This window comes from Aspergillus chevalieri, chromosome 1 (genome assembly GCF_016861735.1).
Source record: "Aspergillus chevalieri M1 DNA, chromosome 1, nearly complete sequence".
Lineage (NCBI taxonomy): Eukaryota > Fungi > Ascomycota > Eurotiomycetes > Eurotiales > Aspergillaceae > Aspergillus > Aspergillus chevalieri.
In genome coordinates, this window is record NC_057362.1 from 2,244,174 (window position 1) to 2,270,787 (window position 26,614).

At 47.1% G+C, this 26,614-nt stretch overlaps 6 protein-coding genes and 2 non-coding genes across 8 annotated transcripts; 1 reads left to right on the top strand and 7 right to left on the bottom strand.

Moving 5' to 3' along the window:
- Positions 1–56: 56 nt before the first annotated feature.
- On the bottom strand, positions 57–3,140 carry ACHE_10818A (uncharacterized protein; the record flags this gene model as incomplete). Its single annotated transcript, XM_043283497.1, has 2 exons — positions 57–2,939; positions 3,003–3,140. The coding sequence occupies 2 exons, from the start codon at positions 3,138–3,140 to the stop codon at positions 57–59; spliced, it is 3,021 nt and encodes a 1,006-aa protein (XP_043131938.1).
- A 710-nt stretch (positions 3,141–3,850) lies between these two features.
- vosA lies at positions 3,851–5,699 on the bottom strand (the record flags this gene model as incomplete). Its single annotated transcript, XM_043283508.1, has 9 exons — positions 3,851–4,111; positions 4,171–4,651; positions 4,711–4,819; positions 4,875–4,921; positions 4,988–5,072; positions 5,138–5,283; positions 5,348–5,417; positions 5,489–5,556; positions 5,650–5,699. 9 exons carry the CDS (start codon positions 5,697–5,699, stop codon positions 3,851–3,853), a joined length of 1,317 nt encoding a protein of 438 aa, XP_043131939.1.
- Positions 5,700–10,754: 5,055 nt separating this feature from the next.
- On the bottom strand, positions 10,755–10,836 carry ACHE_t10012A. The gene has a single exon. It is a non-coding gene; the product is annotated as a tRNA-Ala (tRNA).
- Positions 10,837–11,252: 416 nt separating this feature from the next.
- On the bottom strand, positions 11,253–11,336 carry ACHE_t10013A. Its single transcript has one exon. It is a non-coding gene; the product is annotated as a tRNA-Ala (tRNA).
- A 7,578-nt stretch (positions 11,337–18,914) lies between these two features.
- ACHE_10820A (putative histone acetyltransferase) lies at positions 18,915–22,386 on the bottom strand (the record flags this gene model as incomplete). Its single annotated transcript, XM_043283520.1, has 4 exons — positions 18,915–21,505; positions 21,576–21,623; positions 21,708–21,787; positions 21,878–22,386. 4 exons carry the CDS (start codon positions 22,384–22,386, stop codon positions 18,915–18,917), a joined length of 3,228 nt encoding a protein of 1,075 aa, XP_043131940.1.
- Positions 22,387–23,105: 719 nt separating this feature from the next.
- ACHE_10821S (NADH dehydrogenase [ubiquinone] 1 alpha subcomplex subunit 1) lies at positions 23,106–23,635 on the top strand (the record flags this gene model as incomplete). The annotated part of the gene is made up of 5 exons (XM_043283531.1): positions 23,106–23,153; positions 23,220–23,312; positions 23,388–23,391; positions 23,465–23,559; positions 23,615–23,635. 5 exons carry the CDS (start codon positions 23,106–23,108, stop codon positions 23,633–23,635), a joined length of 261 nt encoding a protein of 86 aa, XP_043131941.1.
- A 406-nt stretch (positions 23,636–24,041) lies between these two features.
- NAT1 (N-terminal acetyltransferase) lies at positions 24,042–24,483 on the bottom strand (the record flags this gene model as incomplete). The annotated part of the gene is made up of 3 exons (XM_043283542.1): positions 24,042–24,305; positions 24,371–24,416; positions 24,470–24,483. 3 exons carry the CDS (start codon positions 24,481–24,483, stop codon positions 24,042–24,044), a joined length of 324 nt encoding a protein of 107 aa, XP_043131942.1.
- Positions 24,484–25,612: 1,129 nt separating this feature from the next.
- ACHE_10823A (uncharacterized protein) lies at positions 25,613–25,846 on the bottom strand (the record flags this gene model as incomplete). Its single annotated transcript, XM_043283553.1, has 1 exon — positions 25,613–25,846. The coding sequence occupies one exon, from the start codon at positions 25,844–25,846 to the stop codon at positions 25,613–25,615; it is 234 nt and encodes a 77-aa protein (XP_043131943.1).
- Positions 25,847–26,614: the final 768 nt, after the last annotated feature.

A 26,614-nucleotide genomic window follows, 5' to 3' on the forward strand; every position in this document is an offset into this window, starting at 1 on the left:
GATCCTAGTAGTACTAATTGCTATACATACAATGTGTACCAGATGAACCAATACTCCTACGACACCTCATCTCTCGACTGGGATGTAGGTCCCTTCCATCCAAGCAGATAGTCGACCCTGTCTCTAAAGGGAAGCTTAGTTGCAGAGGTACCAGGTTTGACACCAGAGTCGGGTTGATCGGATTCATCTGGCTTGACATCTGAGTCTCGAAGCGCTGATGACGTCTCCAATGCTGCCTTTTCTCCTTCATTGGGTGCCTCATACTCTGAACTGTCTTGGTCGATGTTCAGCGTTCCGTTCGCACTCAGACCATCCCCATGAGAATTATCAACACTAGTGTCGTTTGAGAGGTGGTATTCTTCATTGGCGTTGGTATGATAGGTTTGGTCATTTCGAGCGCCCACATGCGTGGCATTTGCAGTCGACTCCATACTCCAGGACCGGCCCATTGGATCGAAAGCACGGAGGATAAGTGTAACAGTCATGGCTACAATAACCATGACCAGCCATAACACTAATGGGCTTAGTTTGACTTGTAGCCTCGGTGAACCCTTTTCGCCCGAGATCTTGTCAACCTCTTTGTCCTGGGACGCATCATCATTCCAAAACGCATAATGCAGGGAAACCTCAGGATCAGAATCTTCCACATCCGTATCGTCATACTCAGCTTCCACGAATTCATAGCAGTTAGCTGCGCCGAGGGCATCGACAAACTTCTTTCGAAGAGACTGTCTCTCCTGTCCGTTAACACCAGTTGATCCGGGATAGATCCGTGGAATCCACTTCGTTTCCAGTCGAGTCAGGTCTTTGACATCCCAGGTAATGCAGAACATCTCCAGGATTTTTAGAGGACAAGTAATTTGGACGTGGGCTACGCCTACAGGCCTATCCCATGATGCCAGGTAGATGATTGGAAATTTCGTGCAGGGTTGATCAAGCTCGTATTGGTAGAAGCCCTCAGGACCCCCCTCAATATCGAGGAAGAAGCAGCACTTATCAGCCCAGATACGGCGATTAGGCAGTTTTAGCTCGCATACTGCATTGTAGGCAACGCTCACTTTGTTGCCATTCGATACATCGTGGTCAGTTAGGAGTTCATAGTCCACGGTGAAATCCTTGACGATTCCGTAAGATCTCAAATCACAAACACGCAGCGGAATGACGAGATCCCCTGAAATAGCAAACTCGGCGAAGAAACAATTCTCCACAAATTTGTTTCTGCGAAAGTTCGTGGTACGAAATTCCATGCCGCAGCTGTCTGGTAATAGAAAGATCAAATAGCCACTCTCACCATTCCTCAATCTAGGAAGTCCGGGTATGACCAAGTCATGCCAACCATGTAGCTTTCCTTTTTGTAAGCAGACTGAAACGGTTATCGATATTTTGTACGTTAGGTAATTGGCCTGTGGAGGGTTGCTGACAAGGAGGATTCCATCATTCAAGTCGAGCTCCGGTTCACTTGTCACATGCTGGAAGGATTCGCTTTCAGGATAAGCGACATCTGTGCTAGATGACATCGACGGGCTCTTCGTGTCTTCATTTGCCAAAGGTTTAGTCGGCGGGATAATAAGTCTCGTAGGTCTCACTGGCGTTGGCGAGCCGGGATCATCATCTTCCTCATCCTTGGTTGGTGTCCCTTTAGCTCCAGGGTGGCCATCACTCGCAGATTTAGGCGTCCGCGGCACTTCTTCGACATCTTTTTCCGTCTTAGTGTGGCTTGTCACCCCATTGTGTGCAACCGTGTCCGTAAGCGAGGTTGGAGTGGGTGGTATGACAGGATTCGAAGATCTCACTGGGGTTGGTGAGCCAAGCTCAAGACCATCTTCTTCGGACTCTGATGGAGTGTCTTCGTCAGTATCTGAAGAAATGAGTAGTTCATCGCTTGCGATTTTGGTTTGGGTATCCAATTCTTCGACGATCAATTGTGCGCCAACGTCGCCTGTTGCCACAGCTTCTGGAACCGACGTGTCAGGAATTGACTTTTCAATTGAGTCTGTACTCTCTTCTTTCTCTTGGGAATTGTCTTTAACGTCTGTCTCTTCCTGGTGGGAATTGTCCACTTCCGAGTGCTGTTGCTGCTCAGGCGGAAGTCCACCCATGGATACTCGCTCGGGAATGAGGCTCAGTCGATTCGAGTGTCTTCCTGGGGCCCCCTCGATGCTGTCGCTGGTATGACGTGTCTGTGATTTTATTTCTCCTGTAAGCGTTGCAAAGTCGATCCCAATGCTACAAAGGCTGCCACTGCTGTGTGTCGACACATTCCTGCGATGCGTCCTCTTTTCCTCCATGTCCTGCTCATGGTCCGACAGGCACGCATCCGTAGCGGACCTCTTCCCCAGACTCCGCGAGAAATTGAACTCTTCATAGGGCAGCTCCGGCGGGTAGTCTGAAAGAGGTGACAACTGAAATAAGGACAAGGCGGAATCCCGGCGATCCCGTTTCTCGGACTCCTGCTCCCCTTGCACCGTGTGCTTCCCCGACTCCCCCGCGTCCTCAGGGTACCGCGTCAAACCTAGTTCAGACAATCCCGTCTCAGAAACTGAGGCATGGGTACTGGAAGTTTTCGGAACGGATACTGAAACAGGAGGCTCTTCATCAAGGCCACCGTCCTCATCCAATGGCTCTGGGTCTGACTCCGGCTCTGGCAATTCCATCTCCAAGAACTCATCCTCCTCATGTATAACAGATAAGCCCGACGGCCCATCTTTATCCCAACATTCATCGTAAACAGAGCTCTCCCCTCCGTCATCATCATCAGAAACCGGCGCAGAGAACGCAAGCGGAGCAGCGAACGCAAATAACGGACTTCGCGGAGGGGTTTCTCTTGACTCCCCGTTGCCCGATTCAGAAGCGAGACAACGAACGGACGTCTTGACGAGTGATATATACGACGGTCGGAGATTCAGGAGAGGGAGCTGCGTATTTGGGGTGCATATAACCTGTATGGATAGGTGACGAGGTTAGTGGATGGTTAATCAACAATCACAAGAGAAGGAATTTACATGGAACGATATCTGGAGATCCGCAGGCTCATCAACTTTGCCGCTCCATGTGCTTCGGATCTCTAGATTGTTGAAGTCTGCTGGTCCTCGACGGAAGAGGTCGCTCGCGTTCTTGGTCTTCAGTGGGCGACTCTCCATCTTTCTGGACTTCGTACTCAATCTAATACCAGCTCTGGGAATATGATTTCAAAAGAGACTTGTGCATGAGAGTATAAAAGCAGTGGTGAAATGAAGAAGAGGAGCCACAAGGCCGGAGGCGTTGATGGAACAAAAAAACCAAGGATGGGTAGTGAATGACAACAGGAAGGAGCACCGGTCATCTGCCTCATAGGGCATGTACGGAGTTGAAGCTCACCAAGCTTTTCATTAATCTAATCAATCAAATAATAAGTATTCATCTTCAACAATTCGTCAGATCAAATCCTCTGTAAACAGACAGGTTTCATGCCATTCCTCTCACCAGCGCCATGACACTGCCTAGAAGCCAAATAATATATACAACGAACAATACCGCAACCTCGCAGAGAAAGAAACCCAGAAGAAACGAAACAACCCGCCGAAATTCATCCGGTTTCAGAATTTCCCCAGGCGCCTTGTATAACCACCCAGAACCACCCGATTTTATTCCCATAAACGACAAGCAATAGTAGTAAGAATAACCACAAAACACCCGTCCCGACAGTCTATCCAGAAACACAGGGATATAAAGATAATCACTTCATAATACATCATAATCTCCAGCGAGAAAAATAAGAAAGGTATAAGTCAGAAAAGGGGGATGTAACGAGTGAAGAGAACAGAAGAAAGTAAAAAAGAAGAAGCATAGCAAAACACCACTGGCCACATTCTTATCTGGGCGTCCCATTAGATGAACCAGGAGGCTCAAAGCCTGTCGCACCCGGCGCAGCACTATACCGTTCTTCATTTGTAGCAATGGGCTGTTGTGACGGAAGAATAGGGGTGGTTCCATGGGACGGTTGTTCGAAATACCCTCGTGTGGCTCCACCGTTTGTGGTTTGAGGAAGGCGGCTCAATGGAGGCAAGGTGTTTGGCTGATACTGTGGCCGAGCGTAACTCTGAGGCATCATCGCTGCTGTAGGATCTGCGGTCTGACCAAGGGTTAGCTGTCTTCGACCTTCGGCCACTAGACATTTGAGAGAGTCCTTACCGGAGTGCCAGGCTGCATCCCCAAAGATTGCATAGTAGCTTGTTGACTGGACCGATCCGGCAACGTGGGAACTTGTGCGGACGGGAGACCGTATGCGTCGGTAAAAGCAGGGTAAGAAGGCTGCACATATCTGGAACCCGGTCTCACTCCCAGCATAGATTCCTCCGGAGAGCCGTACGGTGACGGAGTTATCGCAGCAGGCCCTCCTTGACGAAAATCCGCTACCCCTGGGTTGTAGCCCTGTAAGATCGGCGTTTGATAAGCTCCCGGCTGATTCGGGTACATGGTCGCAGCCTGCGGATACGTGCCGTAGTCAATTGACGAAGTACGCTGACGTTTGGCCGGTCCCGGCTGCATGTAGGTGTAGTCTCGACTTGGATAGCCGGCAAAAGCAGTCCCTGGTATCGACATCGACGAGCGGTCTGGTGAGCGAGGAGGGAGAGGCTGGGGGTACTCCTCAGGTCGTGGAACCGGCCGTTTCCTGGTCACGCAATCAGCGCTGGCTTTTCTTACACACTGCCCTTCCCAGGTTTCACTCACATGAGCGCTCGAGGTTCTTTGCGTATTCTTAACTTCACACCCTGGTCCGCGAAAGACCTAGACAAGAATGTCGACTCTCCCATACCCGGGAAGCTTTTGGGTGGTGATACTGTCAATCGTCAGTATCTTGGACTGCTTCGCTCCCAGGATCATCATGATCTTACCAGTGAAACGCTCAGAAACGATGTACTTCAAGCAAGCCACGTTGTCCCTGTTGCGAACCCATGTCAGCGCTCGTCTTCCCTTAGCTTTGCTTCAACCAGGATTTCCCACTCACTTTCGCATTTCGAACAGAGTGAATTTGAGACGAAAATCGCCCTCGAGCTTGACAGACAAGTCCCCAAACACGAAAAATCCTCCATCTAAAGCAACAACCAGGTCAGCTCTCCAGGTCCACCGGGTAAGAGCAAGTCACGCGAGCTCTTACCATTATTGTCCACGTCTTTTAAGCGATGAAGGGAAGAGACCAAGGTTCCTGCTAATGCAGTCGACGGCGGAACGGGAACCGCTTGATCTTCCGTTGCATCCCATAAGCTGCAGCACATGAAATAATAAGGACTTTGCAAGTAGTGCCTGTCCTCCTAGTCAGTTCGAACAGGGTCCTGCAAGCAAACGCGACAAGATTGGGATCACGTACTGAGCAAGGTAAGTGCCCTCCTCTCTCACGCGAAGTTGAACAATCGGTGGAGGATCAACGGGCTTCCGCTCTGCAAATCAGAAGCTTCTGTTAACATCCAAGAAGCTCCATTTGCCCTAGGAAGAAGTGAAAGCGACGCACCTTTCTCTTTCCCACCAGCCACGCGCGCCCGTTCAGGCTGCTGGCGAATGGTCAATTCAAAGTCAGAACTATTATTGTTCAACATGGTCAGTGCGAAGCCCTGGACAAACTACGTAAGAGTTGATACCATTCCGATGGGAAGGGCAAGGATTATAACTAACCTTTGGGATTCACGAGTAAGAGTGGCGTCCGAAAAGGCCGGCGCACTCATCAAGTCGATCTGTCACACACAAAAGAACAAGAATCAAGGCAACCTAAAACACTGGGGATGGCAGACTGAGGAGCCAAAGGGACGAAGGTCGGGATATCCGCAGAAGACGAAGCGCCACGAACCACGTATGGAAGAGACAGGGTACAGGAAAGACTTGGAACCTATGGCTTTCCAGGGCCAGAATTAAGGCTGATGAAACAGAAAGGGACCTGAACCTTGAATAGGATGCTTGTGGTTCGACAGAAAGCACCCTAAAATAATGAAGAGAGAAAAAAAAAAGAAATTGGATACACAGTAGTGGAGATTAGAGAGAAGAGAGTTGGATGAATGAGGAATGGAGTCAGAGCTGGGTTAAAGATGAGCAGAGCAGTATGATTAGTAGTCGGAGCTCAGCCAAAAACTGTTAACCATGGGTGGAGTTGAAGTGGGAATCAATCAGCGTCTGTCAGGACTGTGGACTCACGCCTGTCTGACCGAACTGACTCCGTCTGCTCCGGGGCTTGGACCAGTAATTGAACCGACAATGACGATAAATGACGATGTGACGATGTGACGATACTGCAGTAGTAGTAGAAGTAGAGTAGAAGTAGAAGTAGAAGTAACAGTAACGGTATAGTCGTAGTCGTAGTGTAGTCGTAGTAGTGATGACTGAAAACGGAGCAGGTAGTAGTAGTAAGTAGTGGTGGTGGTGGAAAAAAGAAGTCACCTGGTGTCGTCAGAATGCAAGCGGCAAGAAGTACCAGCACCAGCCGGTCACGGTTCCAGACAAACCTTAAGCCAGAAAGATAGACGAATTGATAGAAAGAGGAAAGAAGAAATGAGTGTATGTAAAAGAGTCGCGGCCCGACCGTGGCCTCTTTTTTTTTTTTACCTCGAATGGTGGTGGTGCTTTAATGCCACAGTTGCAACGGATCTCGTTTAGATGCTCCGAGATGGAGTAAAAACAGACAAGAGGCGAATAAAATAATAAAAAAAATTATAAAAGAGAAAAAGTAGACAAATCAGAGAAAGCCAAACCTTCTTTTTTTTTTTTTTGAGGCGAATGTTAAAAAAAGAAGAGGAAGTGAACAATAGCAGCTGAATGATGGATCCTCTCCAAAGATCGCCTCCGAACTAATCCTTCTGACGCACACAGGGCACAAAAAAAAAAGGGTTTAGTAGTGGGAAAGAAGAAAAGAAAAAAAAAATAGAAAATCGAAAAAAAAATTTCTACTGGAAGTCACCGCGATAGCAAATAACCAGCAGCTGAGCCCAGACGAATCAAAAGGTGGAGCGGTTCCAGAAAAGAGGGAAAAAAAAAAAAAACGAGTGCGTCGGCCACTTTTCGGCCGTCAGATGAGAGAAGTCAAAAGTCAGGCTTAAGGCGTGTATAACAATCTAGACGATCCGACAGGAACCGCAACGACATGAAGCTGATGCACACATTGGCAGGCCTTAGAGCGACAATCGGTATATCGGAGAACTGAGATTCAGTTCGGTCACCTGCGCAAGGCACAAAAGTCTACTCCGGACCTTGCCTCGTCTAGGTCGGATCGACTGGCGATTGGCGATTGATTCGATCAAGCTAAGCATGGAAATCCACCGCGTTTGCGGCAGACCAGCACTTACTTCCCCGAGCCAACCCAAAACCTGCAAGCGCAACGGTTTGGACTCGTGCGCGCGGAGATGGACCCGGCTATGCAAGTGATCAGACCCGTTTCAATTAGACTAGACGCCGTGCAGGGTCTCCTCTTTTTTTTCTCCCCCCTCTCTCTTCTTTTTCTTTTCTTTTCTTTTTCGCTTTCGGAAGTTCGAAGGTTCGATCGAGGTCACAGACGCCAGGGCTTGCTTGGCCGGTGCGCGCGTTTAAGCATTCCAGTAATGGCGAAAATGGCTCGATCCCTTAGGCCGTATGCGTCAGACGCCCCAATGTTGCGTTGCATACGCACTCAATCCGTAGAAATCTCGGGTGTCGCCGTCGTCCTTTGGCGTAGCAAACACCGCATTCGTGGAAATGCACACGCACTTCGATTTCGGGCCCCGTTCCTTCAAAAAGAAGGACTTTTTTTTTTCTCTTCTCTTTTTTCGTCGTCCAAATCTCTTCTCAAATTATTCGCAATTAGTGCAGTCACTATGATAAACCGATCAGCGGATTTTCCAATAAATAATAACATAATAATATAGTTGAAAACATCATCATTTCACACGCCTGTACTCTTTCCCGCTCAATGTCATATCGAATGTCATTTTCAGACGTTCCGTGTATCGGAAAGGGAGGGTTCCAAGGAAAGGCTCAGACGTCAAAATGAAGGAGGGTCCTCGACCAAATAAATAGACGCTGGATTCTTTTTCCACCAAAAACAGCGAATGAGATAAAAATTGAAGAATTGGGAGATAATTACCTCTGTTATGTGAAGTCGCCAGAAATTGCGATATCGTGAGCTGGATTGGACAATCACCCGACCCTGTTCTGTTCGCGCGTTTGGTGCGATAAAATTTTTGCTGGGTTCAAAGGATGAGACAATAAGATGCTCTGCTCTGGTGTACGGTTTAAGTACAGAGTAGAGCAAAGAGCAGCGACGGCGAACCGTGTCACTTCAGAAAGAAGAAATTATGGAAAGTTCAGCTCGGGGCGGGAGCGGCTCTTTTTCAACGATAGGTTAATAATAAAAAAGAAAAAAAAATGTCCCTAATGCGGCCGATCCAGTTCGATCACATTGCCTGTATCTGACATGCAGGCCGTGGAGACCATGCAGCTGGGGAGAGTGTTCCGAGATATTGGCCTGGGTGGATGCGATGCAGTCTTCCAGTGCTGTGACCGAATCTTGTGTCCATGATGCTGCAGGAAGCAATGTGCAAAGTCACTGACCGTGGGTGTGCGAAAATAGGAGATGGAAAAGAAGATGACACAATGGATGCACGACAAATGGCTTATATCTTTTCATTGGGTCTATGTGAAAGTTCTTAACAATATTCAGTACGGGGGTGCTTTTGGTAATGGGAGAATTCTGTTGGGCTACTACGCATCCTCCTATGCATCCGGCTCATTGAGGCAAGTGACCCTAGTGCTTTTAGTCGAGTGTAAATCCGTGGAGTCGTGGCTGAGGAAGTGGGCCATTTATTCCTGGTCATCCTCCAGGCGCGCCAAAGTGCATACATCACAATTGTACGGGATCCTGGAATTTAATAGGGTGGCATCTGCACCTAACCGATTTGCTACCATGTTACCTGCGTCAGGAGCACGCAATCAGAATTTCGTCTGCCTTGCTTTCCCTCCGTGGCGGCAGTCCGCATTGCTGAATACTTGCCGTAATGACGATAATTCAACGGAATATCGTCATGGTACGGAGACGGGCAGGGACAAGAGACGGAAGGGAAGAAAGAATCCAACGGGGTATTTTTGCGACGGGAATTTGAGTTCATGATGCGAGTATGGAGTACAATGGTTGTCCTTAGCGTCGGCTTGCCACGCAAGGGTGGTTGAGGCAAGAGGCCCAAAACTCGTCGAGATCCGGGGACGGTCCGTCACATCAGCGGGAGGGTTTGGTAATGAATCCTTGTGGCTTGGTCACGATAGCGCCGACTCCGGTATGGCGTCTCTGATTGATTGACCTCGGTCGGTGTTACCAGTTCAGGTCGCGTATTTAGGAGGAACGAATGGTGATGGAGGCAAAAAAAAAAAAAAAAGGAAAGGGCGAAGAGAAGCCAACTAGAACTAACGTTCCCACACTATGAAGGACGGACGGCTACGGCTGAACTGCATTTCAAAGCCAATGATACTACAGGTTGGTATTTAGCGTAGTAGGGGATATTTGGTCAAGCATTATTCTACTCATGGTGCGTTGGTTTCCGGGAAGAGGCCCGGCTAGCGTCCCATATCGAAACCTTCTCTTCAGCTGGGTCCTTTCGCAGACAAAGAGTTTCTCGGGAAGCAAACAATTCATCACTCAACGCAACCAGATATCCCAAAAGCAGAGAAGAGAAAACCGTTCTTTTCTTTTTTTTTTTAATCGTCCTACAAAACTCCGTACTTGGTACTTTGTGCAAAGTGGTGTTCATCGGACTTTTATCGGCCCTCATTTCGCATACCATGCATCCTTGCATCAAAGATAAATAAAGAAAAACAATCGACTTGACAGCGGCTCCTTCCCGTCACTGAACCAGAGATCGCAACACGTCCCGGTTTATGCTTATTTTTGCCCCTAGGATATAGGTTCCGCATTTGGTGGCTTTCGGTTCCATGGTCAGTTCAACAATCCGAGTCAGCACCTTTGGTTATGTCGCCGATCAAATCTCGACCCCATACATAGTACAATCCAGTGTTATGTACTCTGTAGTGTTACGATGCTTGCTGCGTGATTATTTGATTAACGCACAGGACTTTACGCGGAACACATCCTCGCACAACAGAACAGAGCATCATTACTGCGTCTTCGGAGGACTCGGACGACACAGAAACTAGGATAAATAAATTTCATTGACATGACCGACGATCAAGTGTCGACCACGTCCAACGATCTTGTTGTAGATGGCCCGAGCGTCGGGAATTGCCCTTCGTATATTCTTACTCTGCACTCCGTGCGCAAGTACATCAAATAACACCAATGAGGACACGTCCACTGATACTAGATTCCAGGATACCGATCTCTATAAGTACCCGTACTTCGTACAAGTGCCCCCTGCACCACGCTATCCAAGTAAGGAAAAAGGGGGTAAAAGTCGATGTATCATATCTCGTATAACGATCTTCTGACTCTTCCCGAAGGGGGATGTCCCAGCGGCCTGATAATGCAGAGTTAAAAACTATGCGCAGCGATCCGATAGCCCATAAAATAGAACGGTGGCTCGAGACCTCTCAAACCCCGAAATACACCGCCAAATGGAACGACTACGCATAGAGAATAGGTGGGTCAGTTGTTTAATTTTTACTATGCTTGTACAGAGTATGTACTCCGTACATGTAGTACGGACTATCAGGATAGCTGTTCGTAGTGGTAATGCTTAATCGAATCACAAAAAGAAGAACGAGAACGAGGGAGAGGAGACATCTTTAGCAGAAGAAAGAAAAAAAAAAGTTGGACGAGCGGCGGATCGAACGCCGGACTTTTCGCACATTGGCTTTTGCAAAGCGAACACTCTACCACTGAGTTACACGCCCATTTCTGACTAATGTTTAGCAGAATAAGATACATAAGATTCACGAGGCTTAAATGATCCTTAAAAACAAGTACATATCGTGGATGCTAAGCATTTCAAACCTCTAGATGATAGCACACTCCATTAAAGAGTATAAAAAACTCAGAAAAAACATTTAGATTAATGATGGACCATATACAAGAAGGAAAACGAGAAAAAAAAGGGCATGTAAAGTGATAGTCGCGCGATCGAAGACCGACTTTACATACATCTATTCTTCCCTACCAACAGGGTTACAAAACCGTTCTTGAGATATCTGATTTGTGATGTAATCCTCAAAAGTAAAGAGTAAAAAGTAGAATACGGGGTTTCCATTCCTCAAAGGTAAGAGTGAGTTATACAGCCGTAATGGCCCCAAAAAAAAACACCAAAAAAGAATGGACGAGCGGCGGATCGAACGCCGGACTTTTCGCATGTTCATACAAATGCAAAGCGAACACTCTACCACTGAGTTACACGCCCAATTTTTATTTATTTGGACAATTTTTCCCGTATAGATATTAATCGCCAATTTCATCGTCTGACTTCGTCTGAACCCTAGATACAGCCAAAGGTCTTGCAACTCGTCTAAACCCAATCATGATGGTTATTAAATAGCTACATAGCAATTTGGACTTGTATAAATCACAATATGTCAACATATGTTGCGAGATCTACATGAAAAGTGAAAATATATATGTAGCTATACGTAGTTACCTGTTTTTCTAGAACGACTGGCTTTCCTCTTCTGGATGTCGCCGCTTTAATGAGGGTCTCAGGGACTTGCTCAGTGAGCAGTCACGTGGCCTCTGAGCTACTCACTCCTCTCTATATTGCGGGTAGTTTGACGGCCATGTCTGATGAACAGCCCTCAAAATTACCCAGGTCGTCCAATCTACCATACAAGATGGCACAAGTAGCAAGTTGATGGAGACTAGCTGAATCATAAGTGGCGAACTCTAAGCGAAGCATACACCCAGGGCAACTGTAAATTAATATAACGATGGGTTCCCAACGAAGCTATAGATACAGGTAGTTCCCTCTTTAAATAATCAATCCATGGAAGCAAGATCCCATCGGCCATTACCCCTTTCATTTACTCTTATTATATCACATCTTTCAAATGTTTTATTCCCATTAATCTTCCGCACTCATGCCTTTGCCAGTTCACTGACAAGATGATGGGCAAAAGAAGTTTATTCTGAGACGAAGAGGTAAAAAGAAAGCACCATGAGAACCAGGCAGAAAATGGCTATATTTCAAAAGCCCATCAAGAGGAAGACACTGTACGAAAAAGACATAATCAGACTGATAAAATGAGAAAGCAACAACAAGAATATGTGATGCATTATCTAGAGTGAGTTGTGATACAGCGAACAAAGTGGATTAAATACCTTTAATATACTAATTTCTATGATATTATTAGACAAACACTAGACTTGAATCATCCCAGTCCTTCACAGATACTAATTGGGAGCTTCAATTGGTCACTACTATTACAACCCTACGCCTTCCCTTCCAGATCATTGAGCACTGAGAGTTCCGGAATCTGCTTAACCTCGCTAAGTTCTCGAAGTCTACTCCCTATACCCTCTCGGAAGGTTATTCGAAGTCGTATTCGGATGAAAGCATTAGATCAGCAAGCAGAGGTCCTTCGTATGCTTCCACCGAATACTAAGCTATCAATTAGCTTAGATTGCTGGACATCCCCCTTTCGACAAGCATTTATGGCGATAATGGGGTATTCTGATTGGCAGTGTCGTGAGGTTCTACTTGGCTTTGACCCTCTTTCAGGTAAGCACTCTGGTGTAAACCTTGGTGCGGTGGTGCCTGAAATACTTCAGCGATATGATGTTCAGGATCGAATTCTTGCTAGCACCACTGATAATGCGTCAAATAACTCGACATTGGTCTCAGATCTTGATGAATCAATCCAGTCATTAAGCTCAGACTCTGATACTACTGTTATTCCGGTTTTATGTATGTCACATGTGATTTAGCTAAGCCTAAAGCAGCAGCTTTGTCAGATGAAAGCAAACCCCGCAAATGAGGCGATTGAGATGATTTGGTCTGAAGAGCGTGCATGCAACTCGTCGGACAGCTCAATAGCATGATATTGCAAATACATTGACCAAGGGTTGATCGATTTCTTATTTATTCCTGTATTCCCTTATATATAAATACTAATACCCTGCTTTGTTTCTAGATCCGAAACCTCGCTGTCTTTATTAATGCAAGCCCAGCAACGGCGCGAATCCTGCCTTGAACTTTAGATAAAAGAACCTCAATTAGTCCCAATTCAGGATGTACAAACCCGCTGGAATTCGACATTTTTGATGCTTCGCCGTGCAAAGAGACTAGAATTCTCATTTGATTGGTTTTGCTTGGAATACGCTCACACCCGCCTTCAGATTACATCAGATGAATGGCGTCAAGTTGACTACCTTCTTTGCATTACACAACCTTTCTTCCAATTCACAACTACACTCTCGAAGACAAAGGATGTTACAATTCATACTGTTTTCAGTATATATAACTGCCTATTTGATTACCTCGAGCGGTCAATTAGACAACTTAAACGCAAGAAAATTGGATGGAAACAACAGATGCTTCAGGCTTTGGAACCAGCTGAGAGCAAGCTTCGCGAGTACTATTATATGACAGACACAAAGGGCCTTGGTGATTCATTTGCGAGCAGTACTATTCTAGACCCGCAGTATAAGTTGGACTTCTTCAAAACATCTGATTGGCAAGACCCTGAAACCGATTATAGCTCACAGTATCAAGAAATCATGGAAGAGCGAATCAAAAGGTATCAGGATAGGCTTCATGGCTCTAGTCCACTTAACCAAAGCCAAAGTCAATTACCCCAGATCAATGAGGTTTGATCACTTCTTGGTCGAAGTTCCACCTCCCAAGGGCTTGCAAAGCGAGCTTAGACAATATCTCAAAGCAGGTAAGTCCTTTCTCCTTTTCTTTCCTAACAGAAACTAATTTATAACTAGGCGCTGTTTCGATTCCATCTCGGCGGTTCTGGAGAGCTCATCAATATGAATATCCAGTACTGTACTCACAAGCCTTGCTCGGGATACTCTTTCGGTCGCAGCAACTGGCTCAGTGGTTGAGCGTTATTCAATTCTGCTCGCGATATTTGCCACTACCGCTGAGGGTTTTTGTCTGCTAGCACAATTCAAGATCTAATGTTCTTTATGTGTGCAGTTAAGTTTGATCTTGAAGAGGAGCAGCTTGCTTTCACCCGAGAGCTCACTACAAGAGATGAGATAGAATTGAGTCAATTAGTGATACAGAGGAAGAGAACCCTACATCTAACCCTATGCAGCCTCCACAACAGCAGAATCGGGGAAGAAAGAGGCAAATGAGTCTTTCATCTCATGATTCGCATCCATCCAAATCAAATAATGAGCCTGATTTACCTCAGCAGTCAACCCAGCGGGTATTAGGAAGCGTTCGAAAGCGATCAAGGTGGCTTAGTGATTATGAGGTTTAAATTAAGCAATTTGATGTAGTTATATAAACTCAAATATAACTATGTCACCTATACTGATTCAGGACGATATCTTCTTGTTAAGCTGATACAGCGAAAATTTACAATAAAAGAGGGATAACTTATGCAAGGCACGTGCAAGCTGGGGTTTGTCCCACTTTGGGCCAAATGGGCCGGGCCAGGTCTACCTGGTGGTAAGAAGCCAGTTATTACAATACTATGACCAGGTAATTAGTCTCATGCTGCCTCATCCTTCCCATCCAATTATCTCCAAGATTGAAGCGACAACTGAAATTTTCAAAATGCCCAACAATTCCACTAAGGTTGACCGGGTGAAGGGATCGAATTCAGCAATGGTATTGCACTGTCTGAAGCAGAAAATATGAAAAATATAATCTTGCAATCGACAGTAAAGTCCTAAAGTCCCGGTCCTAATGTCTATCTACACAACCGTCATTATCCGGGAAACCAGTTCGATTTTCGTTATGGAATACATAGCCGGCGACAATCTGCAGAAACCGTTACCATATCTTACGTGCACTGAGAGCCACCAATTTGCAAGGATACAATAATCAAGCTGCACAAGATTTCCGTCAGGTTACATGGCCCTACTTATTCACTCATTACCTCAATCAGCTGCACCCAACAAGAGTTCACCCAGCCATCACCCATAAAAGCAGCAAAGGGCAAAAATAAGTATTGCTCAGTGAGAATCAAAAAAAAAAAAAGAACAAGGTAAAACATACAACAGCCGGGATTCGCTGATGGTCACCCACCCAACTACTAACCGGCCGGTCGCGTGCGATTAGTAGTCGGATGGGGTCCCTAAAGGATGTGGGATGGTGCGAACTCTTTGCGCTCGCACGACTAGTGTGAGTGCTCTATGGAGGGTGCGATATTCTACGGCCACTCACACCCGATGCGAAACCCTCCCTGCCCCCCTTTCCCTACCCCAGTACGAGCGCTGGCATTATCAATCTGACTGTCATTTGAAATTATCTAGATTAAGTTCGGGTGAAGTTCCAGACCGCTTCTGGGATTGATCTGGGTCGGAGGAGCTTGCTCAACGCTCCCAGGAACACAACCGACTATCCTGTGAGCTAGGCTGAGATTCACAAGAGATTGAGAGGTTCCATGACCAGCCCTCACATCAGGGTTCAGTCTCGGAACCATGGACGTATAGGTACTATCTTCTATAATCTCTAATTTTTCCCCCCAAAGGCTTAGCGTATTGGAATTGACTGCATCAGCACCTTATCAATAGTAATTTTTCTAAACCTTTTATGTTCATTTCCAGATACGAGTCTATAAGTCTACCGTCTCATTCATCGACTCACTTGTGACTCTAAGAGTATTGCCCTGTTTGTCACGGGCTCAGTCTATTGGGTAAAACGAGATAATATTCTTAATCTAAACTAGGTAGCAATAAGACGAGAATATCGGTCCTGAAGAGGAAGTAAGAGGGGAAGCCACAGGGGCGAGAAAAAGGGAACCAGGCGAATTCATCCGACTGCTTGATAGTCGAGAAGTTTGCTACAGCTGACAAAGACACCACGACAAAGACAGATGCAAGCATATCATCCCTGCCTCTTGACAATTCTTTAGATGCACAGACATCATAAGAGCTTGCTGATGGTTGTACAACTGCAATTTAGAATAATCATTGGCAAACACAGCATGCCACAGCTTAGATTCAGAGAACCATATCAAGTTGTTAGTGGAATAAATCATGGCCATTGAATTATGAGTAAGAACACACCTTTGGTTGGTAAAGAAGTCGCACAGTCGATTATGATCCAATCCTTGACCATTTTCTCCTTCAGCCAGGGATGATATTTTCCCACCGTCCTTGATCGAGAGATATGTTCATCAACTTTATTGAGATCTCTCAGCAATTCAATCGCCCATTTATTTTCTGCGATATAGAAATCCACTCGACCATCCTTGGTCCTTGACCATTCACTGGATATCGGTACACCTCGCCCCGCTACATGGGTGAATCACCTGTAGAATTCATCTTGGTATTGGGCCTCCACAGGTCTGGGTTGTGATGCAGTTGACATTTTTTTGCCCTCAGCTGAGTGCCTTAAGTTCATGATGGAAAATTTGCTGAGAATCTCTTTGCACAATGACTTAGATAAAGCTTCCCGCCATGCCTCACTATTGGGGCATAAGAGAAACATAAAAAAAATAAAAAGTAATTTGGCACATACCTGGAAAATTACGTTGAGTAGGGATTCAACTGCTCCCGGATGACCATCTGATAGCACAAATATGTAGTCCAGGGCACCTTCATCAAAACTGAACTGTTGCTTATAGAGAAACCTAATCAACTGTGAAACAAAATCCTTGAACTCTTCTTCGCTGTAAAAATAAGGCTATAGATGGTGAGCCTGCCTGGCTTTGCGGCGCCAATGAGATACGTCGTTCGTCAAAAAGGGTAACTGGAGTGACGAATATTTGATCTGGGCCTGTTCTCGGGCTGCCGTAAGAGCAGAAAAGACAGAGTCGAAAGTTATACAAACAGGTAAGACTTCGTCTTTCTTTGATGGTTGTGTTCCAGAGCGCAGTATCATTGTAGGTCACCTGTGCCTCATCAACAAGAATTACTGTGTTTGATGTCAAAACCCAAGAGAGATCCTGTTCTGATCGTGATGAAGTCGCGGTGAAACTAGTGGTGGAAGCACCTTCTAGTTCTTTGTTCCATTCTTCAACAAGCTTGACAAGATTTCTCCAAGGATTCCTGTGATAGGGTTTTTCCCATTCCTTGATCAAGGAAACCTTTTTTTTCCTTCTTTAAGATAATAGTCTCTCAGAAGTTGAGAGACATGTTTTCCCACTGGCTGGAGTTCCACGCACATGTACTATGTTCACATCATCCAAAATGGCCGCAAGTTTTGACACTGGACGCTCTCAAGGGCATATCAACGGATTCTGTGTGATGGGCTGTGTCCGAAGTATATTCGCTGTAATTTGTAATTGTCAACTATAAGCATGAAAAGATCATTAAGAATGAGATATTCTCACCACTTTGTGTTCAAAGCGCTTCCGTTTCTGTGGAGTAACACCTCCGCTCACAACAACAACAACAACAACAACAACAACAACAACAACAACAACAACAACAGTATCCACACCTGGGTCCTTGCTTTCTGGGAAGAGTGGATTAGATGTAATCATTCGGCGTGGAAGTAGGGATTCACTATTGCCAATCCTAAACTCCTCTTCATAATTGAGTTGCACAACAGGGCTGTAGAGCTTGAGGTTGCGGGCTGCTGTATTCTTGAATTCTTCTTTTATCTCTTCCCAGATCTTCTTTCTGAGAGTGTCGATATCATCTTGGTCTGCAACACACTCCATAAAAAATGACTTCTGAAGATCACCGGATAAAGCGCACCATAACTTGCGAGTACGCGGTCGAGACATTGTCAAAGATTGGATTGGCTTGAGCACCCAGCTGGTGATGGCGGCGGCCATTGAAAGATAAGAACTAGGAGTGCACCTGCCTGACAAACAACACCAGATTATAACTAGTTGAGGCCAACGGATAGTAGACCCCTTAGGGATCATTTACTGTTGTCATCCTGAGCAGTAAGCCTTTGTGACAATTGGTTCTATGCCCTTAGTATTTTCCGCACGGCCTTGCTTGCTCCTTGGATTTCTCAGACTCCTAGGAGCCCTGCCCTGGATCCTAAGATGGCTGCTCCTGTTTTGAGGGCTAGAAGCACACTCCCAGGGGTGACGGTTAAAAGTGCTACAAAGAAAAGTGGAGATAAGTGAAACTCTAGCGCGGTGCGTTTTATTGAGGCTACCTTACTCAGGCTACTCACCCCTCTGCTCAGCCCCTACTCAGCGATCAGCTCAGGCTGCTCAGGGCGTGTTCAGGTCTGCGCAGTGAGCAAAAAGCGGCGAGGGTTGAAACGGAAGGGGAACGGAAGGGGAAAGCCTGCGAGCTGTCTTGAAAATTAAGTACGTATGCTCTCGTCATAGAGAAACAACACTAACCCCAATTGTATAACGTCGAACTCAGCATCCGCTCTGGCTACATTACATACATGAAGATAAGGGAACCAAAACAGCACACGCAAATCGAAAGATAAAGCTGTCCCAGAAGAGACAAAGCATTCTCAATCGTGGCATAATAGCAACAAAAAACAACGAACCAAATCAAACCTTCTATACGAAGGATGTAAACGAGATAAACGCACTGATGCTCTGACTAAAAACAAAATATCGAGTCAAAAAGATTCAGAAAAAGATGAAGGAACAATCCATGACGAGACGCAGATAATGAACAGCCAAACTCCGGATTCCTTGCCCACTCCTTGCTTGATGTAATAACAAATGTAAAAGCCCAAAAAGGAAGACGAGTCCAAAAGACGAAATTTACCCCATCAAGGAAGAAAAAGAAAAGAAGAAAACATCCTGCAGAAATAACGCTTTAACGCCCTGTTCAAATGCGTCGCCGGGATGGGACCGGTGTTCTGTCTTGCTTTTCTTCGATCTTCCCTGTTCCCCCTCGAATAAAAAATGAATCGCATCTCCACATTACCGCATCACGCGTTTCTATTAATGTCGGTCCCATTAACCCTGTTCTCACCTGAGACATTGGGCTTCTCCGCAGAAGAAATGACGACCGAGACCTTTTCCAAGAAGGCCGGTTTCCGATTACCCGACCTAGGCAGTTTGGACTTGGTTTCCGAGCTCCTTCCCCTTGGAGTCTCTGGGGGGTTAGCCTCGGGCGTTTTTGCATTTTCCACAGAGCTATCTGCATGGTTCGTGCCATTAGTTCCGATCGACTCTCCACCACCTTCAGCATAATTCGTGTCCTTCGTTTTGGTTTCTGCCGGTGCGTCTGGAAGGGGACCGGTTCCCTGCCGTCCTTCGCCGGCTGTTTCCTCCACTGGTTGTCGTTGATCTACCTCGTCCCCGTTGGCCTTCGCATCTGCCGATTCTGCTGCGGGAGAATCCGCGAAAATTGCGCTGCGACCGCGACGGGCACTCGACGGATTAGCCGTTGGAGTCTCCGACGTCAACGTGCTTGCTTTCCTAGGTGTGCCACGGCCAACTGTTCGAGCCGTTGTTGGAGTAATAAAGTAGCCACGATTGTACGAATTCTTGCTGCCAAACGGTCGACCAGGGCGTCGTTTAAACACGGGCGCCTGGATAGGGGGCCAAATCTCAAACCGCGTCGGCGGTATCCCCACGGCAGGGTTATTCTCTGTTGTAGTCTCTGCCGGAGTGCTTGAACCCTCAGGGGCAGTAGACAGCGGATGGAGACCGTTAGCACTGGATAAGAAGCTTGCTGACGCAGTCTCATCTCCAGCTCCATTCGCTGCCGGGATGGAACCATCCTTTGTTTTTGATAGCTCCACTGAGTTATCATCATTGACTGACGATGCCCCTGCCTCACCTTCATCTTCCAAGCCTTCTCGTGGAGCGACGGCGTGCAATGGTGCACGATCGAAATGTGACTGGTTGCTTCGGCCCATAATATACGGTGTCCAGACCAGTGCATCCGGATTGAGCTGAACGTAGCCTTTGCTCTCCCAGTTCCGTACACATTCGTCAAAGTACTTATAGTCAAGACGTAATGCGTAGGTCTTGGTAATAGGGTCTCTGACGAGCGCACGCAACCCTTCCAACCCAGACACAATGTCGTCTGCGGTCATTCCTGTCCGCTCAGACAGGTCCGCAATGCTAAGCGTGCCCTTCTGATCACGTAGGTGATATGATAATATCAGTCGCCAGTAGTTCCGATAAGATACCAAACCCATATCAGAAAGCGGTTTCTCCGGGGAACCGGTCTTGCCTTCAATGCGGGTCAGAAGATAGGAGAAGTCGATAAGGAGGTTCCCGTAGCCCTTTCGCTGGTGAATTGGCAATGTGAGAATACAAGAAACGTTGTTTGCTGAACTGGGTCGTTTTTCTTTGCTGAAATAACCGACGAAGTGACAGCCCAAGTCGTCGAATTCCGTCATGACGTAGAACAAAAACGGCTCGACATCGTAATAAAGTGTCTTGGAGCCCAAGAACAACTTGGCTAGCAAGCACAGGTTTTGACAATAGACCGGATGCTTCCGCCCATCCACTTCGAATATCGAGATGGAGCTTTCGCGGTAGATCTCATCGCCCGGTGGGTGTTTGGCAGGACACTTGAGCCGGTGACGCCACGCAACGAAATCCGAATTCATGTATTTCAAGCAGAACTCACAAATATAGAGTACTCGGTTGCGACTGTATTCTTCCGGATATGGTGCCGCGTACCAGGTCTCAATCTCATAGCCGCCAAAATTGATATATTTGATTTTGGATGGAGGACCTGAAACCTTCTGCGAGGCACTTTGAACAGCTTCTCCGTTATCCTCGGCTTCTTTCACCCTTCTTTGCCATTCTTCTTCGGCCTTCTGTCGAGCTACCTCAAATCGTTCTCGGTCAAGTTGTGCTGGAAGAGTCTTGGTGGTATCGGCATCAGCTTCAGACAAGATACCACCATATGGTTTGGTTTTTGATTCGTCCATCTCACGGTCGGTAAAAGAGTAAAATGGGGAAATATAAGGCGTGGTGGTTGTGATAGGAGCAAAATGAGCTTGCGGTTCCTGGATGACCGTCGGCGGCTTCGGGGTCCTTCTGGCCCGAGTACGTGACCGCTGGTGGGAGCTGACGACTTTAGAGAGCTTGCTTGGTGGCAGATTGAAACTGACGACGAGTTTTTCAAACTGTTTTGATACCACATGGCATCTTTCTTTAATCACTGGGCGTCCACGCCGCGATCGCGTCCGAACGGGCGATTCTTCAGCGGCACCATCACCTGTCGCCTCAGTGCTCTCAAATTCTTGGTCCCTCGAGGCCGCACGCTCAGAGCGGAGCGATGTTTGCCGTGAACGTTTTCGAAGCACGGGCGTGTGCTCTTCAGCCTCGACTGACAGTGTCTTTCTTTTTCGCAGAGATCGTGAGCTGCTCAACAAACTTTCATCGACAGACAATGTATTGAAAATAGAATGGAAACCAGAGCCTTCGTCTCCAGTATGTGCTGGTAGAAGCTCTTTAGACATGTTCTTCCGTCGGAGTCTTTGGCCACTGCTCTCGGGGGCACCCGGTTCCAAGTTTTCTCGTGCGCAAGTAAGGCATCGCCATTGGCTGGCATCTGCACATTATTCCAGCGTCAGCGCTGATTTAGATTTTAAAAGAACCAAGAAATAAGAGAATAAACGTACCATCTCCTTCGTGCAAAGCTTCCTGTTCACGAGCACATTGCCGATGAGCTGTCGGGATTTTTTAAGTCAGCAACCGCGCCATGGAAACATAGGGTTTGTTAAGCTTTTTCTCCGGGCCGCAAATAAACATACAGTGATCACCGCAAACTGTGCAGGTTAGATACTCTTCATACTCTTCGCTAGGATCATGGTCTTCATCTTGGCCACAGAATCTACAACAAAATGTTAGTATATACTTCATATAAATGTTTTGCGACAATTTCAAAAGGAGAAAAAAATGAGGGAGCAAGGACTGTACTCACATGCAATTACTGCGAGATGGGATTTCCGCCTCCGCATCCTCATGACCGTTGCTTTCTGCTTCCCACTCTTCGTCTGAAGCTTGACTGCTGGATTCAGATCCGTCATTATCACTACCACTCTGATGTTCAAACGCTGGATCGGCTTCGGCCTCAGCGTCGACATCCTCGTCATTATCAGAAGATTGGGCGGCCTCATCAGGCAGTTTCACGGCGCCAACGGGTTCCGTCTCATCGTTATCGCCATCCATGACTGCTTCAATATCTGGTTCGCCTTCCGCATCCCTATCGTCGTCGACTTTTGTACCTTCACCCGCTGCCTCTCCCGAATAGGCGCGATGAACCGCATTCTGAAGTTGTTGATCCATGTGATAGAAATCTGTTTCCTCTTCTCCCTCTGCATCTTGGTCACTGTCCATCGCATCGGTTGGCGGGTCCATGACCGGAGCCTCGTTGGCCGGCGGCATAGTCGCCGGCATGGTGGATGTCAGTGCAGTCGCCAGATTGAGCATATGGTCGCGCCACGGTCCGCCTCAAGAAGTATGAAATTCGCCGTCGTAGAACAAGCTCAACACGAAAGGCTATCCGGAATCCGTCGTAAAGGATAAAGTCATCTGGTAGCGTGGAAAAGGGGCATGGAGAGCGAGTAAGGAAACGAGTGGTCCTTGGGATAGCTTTGATCCAACACAGCCGTCCTTAGCGGCGATCTTCTCGGTATAGTTGCGCGCTTAGGGTAGATCTGATCAAGGCGCATGCGATCAAGTGTCAGACAAGGTCCTGACGGCGGGTCTTTTCGTTGGGGGAGGAGACGAACCCACGCGCGTCGGCCGCCACGAAAAGGAGCGGGGAGGAACTCACCTCAGATTGAACAGGGTCAACCACTGCGAATAATAGCTTTGTAGATTAGCAGCAGCAACAGCGGCAGCAATACTGGCCGTGGCTTCCATCCAGTAGTCCAGATCGACCTGCGGCGGCATCAAAGGCGCTCCTTCTCCTGCTGTTCGTTGAGGTTGCTGGGGGAAGGGTGCTGACTCAGCCGACTGGACCCCGACACACACTAAACCGTTTTGGGTAACTTCACTTGAACTTGGGCGGATTCCAACGACGTCCAGTCGATTTGCAAGCCGAACTCTCGCTCGCCGATTCACTGCCCTCCCAACTCGCAATTCCTGGTTTATTCGGGCTTTCGAGAGCGTTTCCCCCACTCCTCCCTACTCGATAGCAATTCGCCATGGGTGTTCCTTTCGAGGCCCTGATTCCCTATGGAATCATCATCACGGTGCGCCCCTCATAATTGCGGTACAATGTGGACCTACGGACTGATCGTGGATATCATAATGGATAGATGTTCGGCGTCACCGGAGCCGGTCTGACTGCTGTCAAATACTTCTCGAACGATGGAAAGAAGGCGCGGTGGAACAAGGATCTGTGGGACAGAGTGAGTCTTGACCTTTTCCCTCGTTTCTGCAATCGGAATTGCGGTTTTGCTAATATGTGATCTCTCAACTTACAGCAAAGTACGTGATGACCCTCGATTTTATTCCGTGAAATACTCCCCGAGCCGAAGACGCTAACCATCGAAAACAACAGTGATGGAAAGGGACCTCAGACTTACAGGGAATCTGAGAGGCCAATCCAGCAATGCCGTGGCTCCAAAGGGATTCGAAGTCAACAACCCGTGGAAGGTGAGATTGATTGGTTCTGGTATAGGCCTATAAGACGCATGCTAATTATGCCCAGCTCGAGAAACGGATCTTCTAAGGGAACTACGTGTCTCCGTATTATGTGTTTATAGCTATTATTCCCAAATTTATTCCTGAGAGAGATTTACCATGGCAATTCCGTCTCTATAAATTGTTTGTATCAATATATCATCCGCAACATGGACAATTGCCGCAACTATTCTACAAAATACAAAACCGATATGTCCTATTTCAATTCAAAGGACAAGCCCCGAATCCCTTCAACCTCATCCTCGCGGAAATGAATTCCGAACCATTTGGCCAGAGCTCGGACCCGGTCATACTCGTTATTCAGTATCATGACTTCTGTCTGCCCATTGATTCTCCTTTTGACCTCTTTTCCCGGCATCACGTACTGCCCCTTCACTTCCTGTTCATTCTCATGCGTGATCATGAAAGTACAGACGAACATTTGGGTAAACCAGCTACTTGGATGCTGACTCATAGAAGTTAAGGAGCTTGAAATCCCGGGGTAGGAACTCGGCCTCGGAGAAGCAGAAGTTTGAGATCCAGTCACTTCGCGGCGTATACCGAACCTGGTAGATCCAAACGCGCTGGCTTTCATCGGTGCATTCGTCAAGACTGTCTCGGATCAGGCGCATCTCAGCTGTTGCGATGCACGGCATGATGGTATTCTCTTTGAGAGGAATTGGACGCATTGCGCAATTGGTCCCGAAACCAACATCTACCTGTAGCGCATCGTATTTTATTTTAGTATATCATAGAAGCAAGCAGTTTATTCTGAAAAGCTTACTATGTATTCCTCCCCGTCAATTGTTGCAATAAGCACTATATGTGATCTGCCAGATCTGTCAATTCCATTATATCCTGATACCATGTAGGAAGAACTCACAACGGCGAAAACATTACATCACCTATCCCATCCTCCACTTGACGGCTTGCTTCCTAGTTAAGAGGTATGTACAACATCCGAACCAAGGAACATGTAGGAGAACCGAAATATTGGGGGTCGCAATTGGGGTTCTCATCGTAGATGGGTCTCTTGGTAAAAACGAAGACAAAGGCACCCTACAGCCTGATTCGCCACTCTACTGGGTGCTGCTGTCTTCGTCTATCGGAGTAAAAACCTCATTAGGGGAAAAGCTCGCTGTGATAATGTATGGGATGAAGGTTTCTAGGCTCAGGTTGTAGGGCGTTTGGTAGTCAGCAGAGAGGAGGGTGAAAGTAGAGTCAGGATGTTTGCAGTCACCCGTCAATAGCCAAGGAGACCTGACGATAAGTCCAGCTATTTTTCTGTTCAAACCCGCGTGGAGTGAGGGGGGAGAGCGGACGGAGAGAAAAGAATCTGTAGTGTTTGTGGTCGTACATCGACAGAGACCGAGCACATGAAAGTCTAGCTACCCTTCTGTTCAAGGCTGCATGGAGGGTGAGGAGGAGGTCCTTGGCGGTCATACACCATCCAATGTCGTATGGAGGGAGGCAGGACAGAGGATGACTAGAAGAATCCCGCAGAGGGAAGACCTAGCGAGCGAAATTTCTATCCATGAATATAAATGGGGCTATCGTCGTAGCTAGACGTTGTGTTGAAGAATCTGCACTGTTGTAGCAAGACGCGCGCATTCCACCCCACAACACCATTTTCCATCCATTCTTTTGGACAGCACTTAGCTTCTTCTTGCAAAGAGTATCTATGCAAGAATACTAAACCCCAGCACCGCGTAGAGGTGCCTGCCAATGCACTGGGTGGGGGAGGTTGCTTGTTTATACTTGATGCGGAATAATGGTCGAATCGAGACCAGTGAGATGCCGAAGGTCGGCACACGTTTGCTACATAGTAGAGACAAGCACTCGTGCAGGCACTCGCAGTAGTACGATAATCAATATACACATACGCTCTCAATGGGATAGTATCTGATCCCTATTCCCATACAGTGGCCTTGTATGGCATACGACAATCAAATCCTGATACCGATCCTGAGCTAGCATCCCCATCGCCAAAGCAAAACCATCATTCCTCATCCTCGCCGCTCGCAACTCATCCAAAGCCCAGCAGACGGCTCAAGAAATATTCGCTGCAGAAGCAGAGGCCGAGACCCGGACTCTCCAGCTGGATCTCGGATCCTTCACAAGCGTTCGTAAAGCGGCTGACTAGGCCAAGTTTTGGGACGATGTACCCATCATTGATGTGCTGGTCAACAACGCTGGTATCATGGCTCCGGAACACCAGGTATCCGAGGATGGCTTCGAATCCCAATTGGAAACCAACCATCTTGAGACTTTCTTACTTACCAATTTGATCATTAAGAAGATATTGGGCTTCACAAAGTCCCCGGGTGGTCGTGGTGAGCAGTGACGGCCATCGTCTCAATCCGTTCCGTTTCTACGACCACAATTTCGACAGCGGAAAGACATACAATAAATGGTATGCCTAAGGCCAGTCAAAACCGCCAACATGTTGATGGTAATCTCACTGGCGGAGAAGCTGGGTATCAAACGCAATGTCCTCGCTTTTAGCCTTCATCCTGGCCTGATCTGGACGAACCTAGCTGATCATTTGGATATGGATATTGATTTTGATGGACTGCGACCAGTCCACCAACATCAAAGCACTAACTAACTGGTAACTAACTTATAGGCGCCGCTGACAAAACCCTGGGAAATCGAGAAGGCTGGGGAGACTTCGAAGCCAAGTCGCTAGATCAGGGCGTGGCCACTCATGTTTAGGCTGCATTTGATCCTGATTTTAAGAGTATGGTAGTTATTCACGGTTTTTCTCACTAACTAGATGAACTAACTTGTATAGCTCACAACGGCTCCTATCTGATCGACTGCCGCATTGGTGATCCTCTCTCGAACACGATCAAGCCGTGGGCAACCAGCAGCCCTGAAGCAAGGAAATTATGAATCTGAGTGAGAAGCTTGTTCGTCAGAAGTTCGCTTACTAGCTTGTGAGCATGTACGGAAGCTGTGATGCATTCTATGCCTCGGCATCTCGGAGTACTGCTAGCAATGACGTAGGGACAAAGACAGCCGGCAC